The sequence below is a fragment of the Rhipicephalus microplus genome, chromosome X, assembly GCF_043290135.1.
Source record: "Rhipicephalus microplus isolate Deutch F79 chromosome X, USDA_Rmic, whole genome shotgun sequence".
NCBI lineage: Eukaryota > Metazoa > Arthropoda > Arachnida > Ixodida > Ixodidae > Rhipicephalus > Rhipicephalus microplus.
In genome coordinates, this window is record NC_134710.1 from 194,300,803 (window position 1) to 194,313,438 (window position 12,636).

The following is a 12,636-nucleotide window of genomic DNA, read 5'->3' on the forward strand; positions in this document are numbered from 1 at the left end:
GTACCTCCGAAACACGCATGGGCATATTGGTAACTAAAGAGGGCATAACGTGTTTCATTTGCTGTAATAGATCGTGGCACAATGCCACGCTTTTTTTTCGCACTCTTTCTTCAAAATGGCTGACTTGTACTTAGGCGGATAACTCAAGTTCTTCTTGACTTTTTTCCTATAGCACGGATGAAACTCAAATTTGGTACTTTATATTGAACGCATGCGATAAAAGAAGCAATTATAGTCACGTGCTGCGAATATTGCGTCTTCGTGATGAGAAACTACTTCTTCACAACCAATTTTGCAATATGCTTCATGCAAGTTAGGAACGCAGCTGTGGTGCCTCCAAAACGCGCATGCGCATATTGTTAACTAAAGTGAAAAAAAAATGGCAGCATATCCACGGAGTTAATGATGGAGAGTGGGGCAAAGCATCCGTCCATCCATTCGTTGTTGCTTCCGTCCGTCAATGCGTCCGTCTGTGTGACCGTCTGTGTGTCCATTCGCCCGTCCGTGCGTGCGTCTGTTCGTGCGTCCATCCCCAAGTTTGTCGATGCATCTGCCTCTGCGTCCGTCCATGCGTCCATCCGTTGGTGCAGCCATCCGTGAGTCCGTCCATGCATCTGTCTGTGTGTCCGTTCGTCCATCTATTCGACACTCCAAGTACCACCATCTCGCATCTTTTAATCATATATTTCGCACATGCACCGCCATCCAGCGGACATTTCAAGGACTAAACGAGAGATGGCACACGCACACTTTCTTACGGCTTGCGCTTCGTGTCTACTTCCCATCTTTAACCACCTCGAGTTCATGGTATATACTAGTTCACTGTATTCATGACACTGCGGCCCAACGCTCGCTAAACCTTTCTAAAACCAAGGAGGTTATGCCCAGCGAGTATAACGTAGTAACCCTTTCTTGTCAGATAGTGCTCATTGTACATGCCAATGGCTGCTAAGGGGGAATGAGAGACAGGAGAATTCGGCTTTTAGTTAACGCACACGCTGTGAATTTTTTATTGTTCGACAACACACCGAAGAAATCTCTCACCGGCACCACCTTGGAGGTCAAAATGTAAGACTGGTCACACACTATGACTACTACTATGACTACGAAGGACAAACAGGTGCCGCTATAAGGAGCTTCGCCCCTAAAAGAGAAAAAGTCTTCCACGCGCTTAATCAAACCTGGGACTGTGAGTGCGAAGCGTAAAACACTGAGCCACGGAAGGGCACCTCCTTCAACGTTCAAACAGCAAGCTATATATAATAACCTTCTACCGCTGTTGGCGGGCATCTCAAGAACTACTCTCGCATTTTCAGCATTACCAGCAAGATGGCACAATGAGCGCGCGTCGCCTTATCTTCCACATGTACTTTGCACCGTGGAGAGGAGGGGGGAGATGCTCACTGGCTCGCTCCTATCTCGCGGTGTGGAGAATCGTACGCTTTGGCTGGCCTTGCGTTTTTTTAGAGATGATAGTCCTTTTTGGGGGCCTTCGTCGTCGAAATATTGGTCTTTCTGTCTGTACATTTGTCTGTTTGTCCAGGCTAACAATACCTCAGCCAACCTCATCCGCAGCACCCACCAATATTGCTTAAGTTTCAGCGTTTATACTTGTGCTACTGTCAATTAAAAAGCAATTAGTGCGCAATTTTGAGGCACCATAACATCACGTCGATATATTGTATGTGTGTCTTTTTACTAGAGAGGGCACACATAAGTAATTATGAGGACCGTAGCGTTTACCACCCTGCGCTGACCGTGCAATGCGATGCTCAAAAAGGCAAGTGTTTCCAACGCTTTGCTAAAACGACACCGTGCTGGCACCTGTCCGTACCTTTGCCTTCTACCACTTATCGCCTCCGAGACAGGCGCGCATCTTTCTCCATGGGAACGCACGCCTTCTTTCGTTTTCAAAGATAACTGCCAGATGGCGCTCTTGTCTAACATGTCTTAGGGTTCCTCGAGGCGCGCGCCCTCCTCCACATCCTTGGAGGGTAAAGACAACCGCGTCGTCTGCTGTGGCGTCCGCCATTACGATGCCCTCTCCGCAAGCTGCCTATAGTCACGAGTGGCAGCCAACGAGTGTTGCGCGGCTGCATACAGAGTTTGTTGCGTTAAAACGTGTGGTGCTGAAACAACATAATAGAAAGACAAAGTTTTCGCATTGGGAGTGTGAATGCCTTAGATTTCTAGTCTCTAGTATTAATTTTTGAAGTGACACTAGCTGCTGGAGTCACTCGCAGCAGAAAAATACCGTTGATGCCGGCCACGTTAACACCTTCAATTAGCATCTTCTGGGACTAATCGGTAACCATTTATGTAGGTTAAAGATGTGAAAGACACGCAGCTTAGTCACGTGAGCTTTCAATGTGTCTGTGTGTTGTGTGCCTTCCACAAAAGTGTAAAAACATTTTGCCGTTTGCCAGCTGGTTGCAAAAAAAGAATAAAAATACGCGTTGTCGTGACAAAAGAGAAAAATCACAGCATATCCATGAAGTGAATCATGATGAGTGGGGTGAAGCGTCCGTCCGTGTTTCCGTCCATCCCTCCGTTCTTTCTTTTGTCCACGCATCCGTCCAACCATGCGTCCATGTGCCCGACCGTGCGTCCATCCGTCCTTACGTTCATCCGTGCGTCCGTCCATGCGTCCGTCCGTCCAACGTATCCAATGATGAGTGGGGCGAAGCGTTCGTCCGTGCTTCTGTTCATCCATGCGTGCTTCAGCCTGCCCATTCGTCCTTGCTTCCATCCGTCCATCCGTTCGTTTGTCTGTCTGTCTGTCTGTCTGTCTGTCTGTCTGTCTGTCTGTCTGTCTGTCTGTCTGTCTGTCTGTCTGTCTGTCACTCACACTAGCGCCACATGCTGAGTGAGTCATGCAACTATATGTAGGTGGTTACGAACCGGTCACAGACATGCATGGACAAACTCATGGCTTTACGAGCTTCGCCCCTAAAACTGTGAATGCGTACCATATTTTTACATATTGTTTTTGAATTATTCGTTAGCTACCTCATTTGCAGACCACAACCTGCAACGCACAGTATATTGATTTTTGTTTTCATCTCCTTTACCTTCCTCCGAACAACAGATTTGCAAAAAAATGTTGAAAATAAATATTATTTGGGGTTTTACATGTGACTTTAATGGCAATAAATCATGACTTGTACGAATATATTGACTGTCAAACCAGGTTTAACGTGTTTTCTATAGGAATATATTGTAAATTAGTAATTAATACGAAGCGTTCATCGATATCGTTAAAATGAAGTGACCACACGGCTTTAAAACAATGTGCAATAAAATTACATTTAAAATACGGCCATTTTGAATGCCACAACTTTATTTGCACAATAACTTTAGTAGACTTTGAAAAAGCGCTATAACTCACTGCAAGTTAACCGAAATGCATGTCTTGCACCGCATGGAAGAATAGACGGATGCATGGACGAACGCAGAGACGGACACACACAAGCACGGACGGACTGACAGACGCTGCTCTCGACTCAATATCATTCACTTTGTGGATATGCTGTGACACCATTTTAATTGACCTGCAATGCAACTGGCTACTATGACTACGACGACTACGACGACACGGGACATATGACACACTGCGTAAGGAGCCTTGCGCTTATAGAAGAAATGAATGAAGGCGCCGGAAGCTACAAGTGCACAACGTAGGCGCACAGCTTCGCGCAATTGCAGCTTTTGTACAACAAGCGATTAAGTACAATGCATTTTGTGCTATCCACAATGAACGAGTATGATTATGATATGCGGGGTTTAACGTCCCAAAACCACCATATGATTATGAGAGACGCCGTAGTGGAGGTCTCCGGAAATTTCGACCACCTGGGGTTCTTTAACGTGCACCCAAATCTGAGCACACGGGCCTACAACATTTCCGCCTCCATCGGAAATGTAGCCGCCGCAGCCGGGATTCGAACCCGCGACCTGCGGGTCAGCAGCCGAGTACCTTAGCCACTAGACCACTGCGGCGGGGCCAATGAGCGAGTAAATTAAGCATGTACACAGCATGCAAATGAACGTGTATTGCACTCGTTGCATTTGTGATCGCAATTAAGCCCGATCGTGATTAAATTTCTCAACAGTGATTGGCGCCCTTCTGCAGCTGGCGAAAGAGAGTCCATCACATCAAGCTTGATCGCGATTGAAAGTACTCGTGTGACAGCACTTGAAGTTAAACTCTAGAAATGCTAAAATGGCTTAACGCTGCACAAACACGTATGGTCTGTCGTTTCCCACTTGTCGCGCTTGATCTCTACAAGCCACAAGAGTCACCTTTTCGGATCTTTCGGGAATCTGGACATCCTGTAGCCATTTCGTGAGTGGCTTGTGCATTGTGGCACGCAACTCCCTAGCATTTTGCTCGAGAAAACGCCGCGCACGTGTCTCACTCAACCAACCGCAATGAGACGGGGAGAGTCGAATGGCGGCCGTCAATCAGAAGGCGGCACTAACCCCTTCAAAGAGTGAATCCACACTCCAAGGGACGCGCGCATCGAGGCAGTTTAACGTGCCTCGATGCGCTCGTTCACCTTCGCTGCACGGATCGAAACTCTCTAACGCAGTGCTTCCAGAAAACAATTCACCGATTTTCTTGCACAGAACATCAAATAAACGTTTTGTTCACTATCTCCACACGCAAGACTATCGTCTTTCGACGACATTTGCAGTTAGACATGCAAATACAGGGCCACTTTTTTTCACCGGAACGATTTGGTTGTAGTTACAGGGCGCAAAAAGGTCACTGCAATCGTTGCACAGTATTCGTTTGCGAAAAGGGCGCGCTTTTCAGATACAGCAAAGTAGCAACTGAGAGGCTTATCGTGGTCATTTGTACCTGTGAGTACGTTTCGTGCGTCATTTGTGCATGAGAAACGCCGAGAATGGTTCAATCTGCTTTATATTCTGCGCGTTACCTTCCAATTTGTTGGTATCTCGTTCATTGCTTCGCCTTTGCGGCAAAGCTAGGACTTTTTATTCGTTTTACACGCTGTTCTGGAGAACACGATATTATACAGGCATCCAAAACACATGGACACTTTTGTTCACATGCTTCACTGGACCATTGGCGTATAACGTTCAAAGCTAGTTTTCAGAAAAAAATCTAAATGACATGGAGTCATATTATCCGACAGGTTTCAGGAGACTACCAAGGTAATTATTTTCTCCAAGTTTTATTGACATTTGTAGGCATCAAGAAATTGCAAAGTCACCTTCAACTCGTGTGAAAAACTAAAGCTAGAAAGAACACCGGCATGGAGCGGTGATAATCGTGCATCATGGCTTGTGACTTCGATGCCTCGTTGAGGCAGGAGGACGACAGTCACACTATGGGCACCGAAGGCAGGAAACTGGTATTGCTTGTAGGCAGGTGCAGCGTAGGCCCAGAACACTGGCGAACTGTCACCACTGCCGGTGTCGGGATGAGCCAACTGTGGGGTCGAAGCCATGACCACCGGCACTTGCTCTTTCTTGACGACCACGCTGTCAGGTGCCACGATTCCCTCATCTTCAGCCGATGACGCCTATGGGCAGGACATTACAGCTTCTTCTGGAACCTATGGCAGAACGGGAAGAAAACATGGGTTATGAATGACTACAGAGAACAGACTCTAAGTGTTCGACATTTTATCATATTTATTGTTTCAAGGCAACTTAACTATATAAAAAGAAAACACAGTGTGTGTGTGAAGGGGAGAGGCTGTACAATTTTGTCTGTCTGGTACGTGTTCATTAAAAAGTACTGGCAACACAAAATACAAGCGCCACTGGCATTTAACCACCGTCATCACGGGACCACCGCAGCCTACTGCAACACTACTGTCTTGTAATAGTTTATTACAAGAATACAAGACTAAATACACGCTAATACTACGCCAGGCATGCGCGGAAAGAGCAGCACAGTCACAGCGAAAGCTAGAAGAGTGGCCTGTCAGAGCCTTTTCGAAACACGTTTTGGGTAACTGCGATAAGTACACTTGCTTGATACCCACTAGAGCATTATTAATAATTTTTTGGCAGTAGGCCGGCATTCAATATGCTATTTTTCGTCATTCTTCTGAGAAGAGAGGTATCCACTAAACACTTGCAACAAATTTTTTGCCAATTGTTCGCGCAGTGGCTGGCGTCGATGAGCAATTATGGTAAGTGGGTATGCGGCACAGTTGATAGGAGAACAATGTAGGGATGAGACGGGCAAAGAGACGTGATACGACGTCGTGAAGGCGGCCGAGGGGGCCATGCCAAACTCGCCACTTCATTCGTAAGCGGAAAGGGGAGCGGCGCTGGTTGCCAGCGTCCGACAAGCCAGGCGCGTGAACTTGTTTTCTTCTCGCGTAGCTCGAGCTATGCATGAAGCTGCGCGAGAGGCGTGGCACAGTCGCTGTGAAATGATTATGATGAATGACGATGATGATGACACTACAGATTACTCCCCCCCCCTGCGGAAGTGAACCCGGAATGAAAATGATAGCGTATATACAAGTGAGTTAGGTTCGCGAAAGGAAAAAAGTCCGTGAGCAGTCCAGGTTGTCAAAAGGAAGGGACTATCAGCAACTAGTGGGTCTCTGGCGGGCGACATGAAAGAAACCCAGTCACAAAGATGAAAACGCCGGGTCGCTGCGGGAATAGACACGTGCGTCCCCCGACAACGCGGTGAGATTATTCGATGGTGCTCCTTCCGGTTCGAGCAGACGTGGCTGACATAGGTGCCCACAGGTGGAAGCGTGGACAGGCGCTGAAGAGCTCGCGCCGGTGATGTGGACGAAACGGTGTGAAGGATCGAAGCGCACCCATGATGACCGAGGACTGAAGTGTCACAGCCGCGGCGGGGTCTCGGACGGCGCACAGGGCGCCGAGAATGCTGTCCACAAGGAGCAGAGGGCCGGTCGTGCTGGTGCGGACGTCGCCGTTGATGGAACACCGACCTCAGCGTATCACAGTGGCTGGCATGCCGGCACGGGTGGTCGAGTCGACGGACGCGGAAACGCCGTGCCCGAATAACAGCGTCCCGTGCACTTCCGGTAGTCATGTGCCGGGCAAGTGGTTGGTCATTGCATTGGGCAGATTTAGTAGGTGCTTCCGTCATCGTGAGGGCCATGACTGCAACACGTGGTTGCGTAGCAGGACGGCTCAAAAAGGGCCGCTCTGCTTTACGCCGAACGTGTTGACTTTGTTACAGTGGCTAGAATAGGAAAGTGTGATGAACGCGCCGGCTAGCGCGTAACGCCTTGGGAGGAAACCGCCAGATGGCGCTGGCACACGTTTGCACGTCCCCCAAGGCGGCGATGCGCTGCGCAGAGACGAAAATCAACCACGCGCGCGGGCAATGTGAAACATTTAAAGTATATTTTATTGATCGTGTATGGCCTCAAATGGCCACCGAGCAAATATGTTAATTAGCTTCTGGGATTACAGCATGCCTATGCAGGTCCACGAATGAACTGAAATATCGACAGGGAAAAAGTGTTTCAGGGTCCCTTTAACGCATTTTGTTCGACAGGTGTCACGACGAAAACGAGCCCATTTGGTGATAATAAGACGCGCTGGTCCAATCTACTGTGTGCGTTTGTGTGTATGTAACGAAACATATGAATAAACATGCACTTAGCGGTTAAAGGGTGCACTAGGGGCCGGCGCTATCGCGATCAACTCTTAAAGGTGAAGCTTAAGGGTCCCCCAATTTTTTGTTGCTCGTGTATGACCTCAATCGGCTACTGAGCAAATATGTTAATTAGCTTATGAAATTAGAGCATGCCTGCTGGGGACCATGACAGAACTTAAATATCAACAGGGTGCCCAAAGTGAGCGCGTGACGGCACTGAAACATTTTCTCGGTGTGAAGTGGTAGAAGAGTGGAACTGTGAACTCAGTTGTGAGCCACTGCTTGCAACACCCTCCACGGCGAACCACCATTTCCTCAAGCACTAATCTGTAAATAAAGCCCCATCATTCGTAACATGAATGGCTCGCTTAGATACTTCTGCTAACGCATAATCAAACTTAGAGACGAGAATCACGAGCGGTATCTGAACGAAAACATTTAATTTTCAGCACACTGGCCATACGTACAACGCGTTACCGAGTAGTGACTCACTTTCTTTTGCAACAATGCAGTCTTAATAATTGGTCGCAAGTCTTTTCTTTATCCACAATAAAAAAACGTTTTATAGTTCACAAGCGCCCCACAGAATATCGTTTCCCTTGGCTAGGTGACACCCCTGAGCTTCAGGTACTTCCTTTTTTCACGGGAAGACATTCGACCTTGTATAGTGCCTTTGTGTAAAAACGCAAATGGGTGAGCAGAAAAAACTTTGGCCCTCGATTGCTGAGTCTCTGACCATGTTGCGCGCAGCTCATTCTGTCATTTTTTTTTTTTTGCATGCAGGAAGCAAGCTTTTCCAAGCTGTCCCTGTGACGCTCGTTGTAGCTGCAACACTTTAAAAAACTGATCTCAAGGACGTCTACAAGTGCGAAGAGCTTTTGCCGAAAGGCCTACCGATAGGCATAAGCACAAGGGGGGCAGGGGGAGTGGGCGCTCCCCCAAGTAACCTGGGAGGAGGGGGGGGGGGGGGTGCTAAATGTGCTCTATACATTAACTAGGTGGCGGGGCACTCTTTTAGTAACCTAAACGGGGGGCAAAAAATCTGCCTCATACACTGATTTATTAGGGAGGGTGGGCGCTGCAATGAATCTTTGCCCCCCCCCCCCCCCCCCCTTTCCCTGAACGGGAGTCCTGCGCACGTTTATGGGCGTACCCATTCCAATGCAGATAATTTTGCCGTTCACAGTGTGCTCGAAGTGCCGGGAGGTGTACCTCTCGTCGAATCTCAGCTCACACACAGCAGAGTTTTCTTTAAGCAGCTTGTCAGCGCGCGCGATATCATTCTCCGCCACTGCGCAAACAGAGCTTCATCCTTTGGAACGTCGAACAACGCATGCTTCTTTTAGCTGACTTGTAGCCTGTAGTGCAGCTCGGCACGAAGCAATGATTTTGTTCTCGCGCCATGAGAGTGTATACAGAAGCATTGGTGTCAGAGTGACACCACAATAAATAAAAAAAAACGAGGACGAATGCGCCCGACGAAGCTGTCAGAAACATGCAAACAACGTATAAACGATTGCGCGCGCCACCACGCGGCTGCTTCGCAGAGGCTTCAGTGGGCTCCGTAGGCACCGCTTGCTGCTCATCACACTTTCCTATTCTAGCCGCTGTAACTTTGTCGATGCCGTGTTATTCTAGGAACCCTAGCCGTGTCTCAAGTGGTAACCATACAGAAAGAACGGGCGTCGTCTCTGTCGTCACCGGCGAGCCTGCGTTGCGTAGACGCGTCTGGTGGTTTCCGTCCGGTGTGAAAGGCTCCGGAGAATTTTCGTCAGGCCCAGAAAGCGTGGACTCTGCTGGAGCGTTTGATGGCGTATCCGAAGCTTTTGTAATGGGTGGGATCATTGGACGGTCCACTCATCACGTGATTAGCATTGTGCGACGACTGGTTGTTTTTTGGCTGCTCTAAAACGCTTTATAAGCCGCATTACCGCGATTGCTTTCCCGACAACAATTTTGCCTAAGTCAAGTTTGCCAGCAAGTCACAAGCTGGCATGCCACCCAGCAAAGCTGAGGTCGAGCCCCATCGTGTCATTGATACTAGGTTTTTTTTCTAATTTCGTGTGATGTCGTTACGGACACCGGCGGCAGTGGCGGCGGTGGACTAGTGTACGTGTCCCGAGCTGTGATCTTATAACAGCGTTCGCGGTAAAATAGTGTTTTCATTCGCCTCACTAGCTAGCGCTTTGGTCCCACGCTCATGCACTCTTGTACCAGGGGGTGAACTCCAGCTTTGGTGAGTTATTCAAGTTCCTAAATATTTTCTTATAATACCGATGAAATCCTGATTTGGTATGTGTTATTGAATTCACGCTAAAAGAAGCTCTTGTAGTCATTAGTTGTAAATACTACGGCTTAGCAAACTCAAAACAATTTTTCAAAATAAAACCCTCCGCTCGACAAAAAATTCCTCCTTTCTCTCGCATTTCTAAAGCTTATTTTTTGTTTTCATTTTCGCGAGGAAGAGTGTTTGACGGCTGAATGAAAGTTTTTTCGAACTTTCACTAATAAAGCTCTTGTGCATGTTGTCTGTTGTAGTGAACAATCTGTATATCACGAAATAGAGGTTTGACTTCTACCAAAAGTTTTTCTATGCTGTTTCTGAACGCTAAGTAGGAGATAAAAGTCAGCACTGTTCAGATGCGCATGTTTTCGCCATGCAACAAAGGGTTATTAGGCGTAATTAAAAATTTGGGTGTGGCACTAGTGGCCGCAAGGCTAATGACAGAGTGGCGCTGATCGGTTCCTAGCCAGACCTCACAATACAACGTGGTGCCAAGTAATATCAAGAAATAAAAAAAAAATGGCCCCGAATCCGCATCTTACACCGCAAATGTCATCGAAAGACTATAGACTTGCACCTGGAGAGAGTGGACAAAACGTTTATTTGGTGATCTGCGCAAGAAACTTGGGTAATACTATTCTGGAGGCGCTGCGTTAGAGTGCCTCGAGCGTGTAGCGGAGGCGAATGAGCGCATCGAGGCACGTTAGACACGAGCGCCATCTGGCAGTTATCTTCAAAAACGAAGGTGTGTGCGCACACGGAAAAAGATGAGTGCCCGTCTCGGAGGTGATAAGATGTAGAACACAAAGCGACGGGCAAGTGCCACCACTGTGTCGTCGTAACAAAGCGTTGGAAACACCTTTTTGAGCATCGCGTTGCACTGTCAGCGCCGCGCGATGAACGCTACAGTCCTTAGAGTTACTTGTGTGTGCCTCTTCTAGTATAAAGGCAGACATAGAAAACGTCAACGTGTTGTTATGGCGCCTCAGATATGAACAATAATAATATCTTTTTATTGACAATCGCACAACTGTGAACGCTAAAGCTTGAGCAACATTGGTGGGTGCTGCGGATGGGGTCGGCCGTTTGGTATCACTTGAGGTATCGTCAAGGGCGGACAAACAGACAAATGTACAGACAGACAGACCAAAATTTTTTTGTCGAAGCTCCCCAAAAAAGACTGTCGGCTTTAAAAGTTATATTCAACACAGTCGGCACAGCCATATATCGTCCTTTCCGTCGTAATTCTTACTACGTTTTGAACTGTTTTAAACGAGTCGAGCAGTTTCGCTTGGCAGCATACTGCGATTCCCCGTAAGCGGCTTCCTTATCGGCAGAGCGCATCATCTTTCGTCACCTTGTCTCTGTCATCCGGTCTCCCCAAGTCGCGCAGCTGCCACTCAACGGCTTTGTACAGAACGAAGGAGCGCATGTTCGGTTGGTCGCGACGTAACATTTGGCGTAACTGGGCGGTCGCTTACAGGGCCCAGGCCGGTGAGGTGGTAGCGGAGCAGTGCACGGGGTAACAAAGCAGGTACACAGCTGTGTAACCGGTTGCTTGGGCACTCGCGATAACGTCATCATGACGCGGAGTTCGTTTCCACATTGAAGAAATTACGGAGGACTTACGCCGCTTTCCTAAAAATAAAACACTCTAACTTGCGCCAGGTGACAGCAAACTGTGCGCCCTTGGTCTCATTGAGCCGCGTTGGACCATTTTATTAAAATATTCTTGGTTTTCGTTACGCGAAACACCCCAAGATGTAACATCACAGAGAGAGAGGCCGATTTGCTGTGGAAATTGCTTAAAATTGCTTACTCATTAAATAAGTGAAGCTTGGGCACAGAAAAACAATACGGCTGCAGAACGTTTTCTATGCGAGGCCTACGGCCGAGTCAAAAGATAGAACATTCGTAAAATTGATGCTCTCACCATCAGCTGGCGTTGCCTCGGCCTGGAAGATTTTGCCTGGCTGGTGCGGGCCAGTGGACGGGAGCGAGGGCGTGCGGCGGCGACAGCTGCGGTGAAGTTGACGACGAAGGCGCGTGCACGGTACCCCGACGGTGTGGCCTGGCTGTCGTCCCAGGGACCCGTCATTCCGGGACACAGCCGCCTTCGCTCGTGGCCACATGTTCCTGGTTTTCCCGGAACACAAGACATACCCTGTTGTCGCTGCTTCGTCAGCCTAACAGGACCTCTCATCGCTAGCTTGTGCTCGGTGGTGGTCTTCTTCTTCTTCTTCTCCTCATCTCATGGCTCGTACTGAATGTAGGGGCTTGGCCGAGTGTTAGGTGAATTGGTTTTTTTTTGCTTCTTCGCAATACTACTCGTATATGCTAGGGATAGGTTTCACAAGAAATAATGATTGAATAATAATATTTAAACGTTGAGGAGAACGAAGAATTTAACTCTATATTCTTTTAGTCTGACTGATAAATTCCTCTATTGCGTAGTAAACATCACTGTGACTGTATCCCAGAGTAGAGGCGCCGAATGATAGAACAACTGATTCGGATATTTGCAAACCCAAGTTTTGAAGATGTGGTGCTATGAATTTTCTTCTTAATGACGTATGGCGGCCACAGGATAGAAAATAATGACTGATTGTTTTCTCCTCCTTACAGAAGTTACACAGAGGCGACAACGCTTGACATGCTCTATGCAGGTAAATGTTGAGGGAGGTAACCCGGCAGCGAAGTTTGGTTATGACCACTTCCATTA

The 12,636-nt window shown here is 47.9% G+C and overlaps 1 protein-coding gene across 1 annotated transcript; it reads right to left on the reverse strand.

The window, feature by feature from the left end:
• Positions 1 to 5,185: 5,185 nt before the first annotated feature.
• Positions 5,186 to 12,140, reverse strand: LOC142777063 (uncharacterized). The gene is made up of 2 exons (XM_075881361.1): positions 11,848 to 12,140; positions 5,186 to 5,585 (listed from the first exon to the last, which is right to left on the reverse strand). Exons 1-2 carry the CDS (start codon positions 12,115 to 12,117, stop codon positions 5,553 to 5,555), a joined length of 303 nt encoding a protein of 100 aa, XP_075737476.1. The 5' UTR covers positions 12,118 to 12,140; the 3' UTR covers positions 5,186 to 5,552.
• Positions 12,141 to 12,636: the final 496 nt, after the last annotated feature.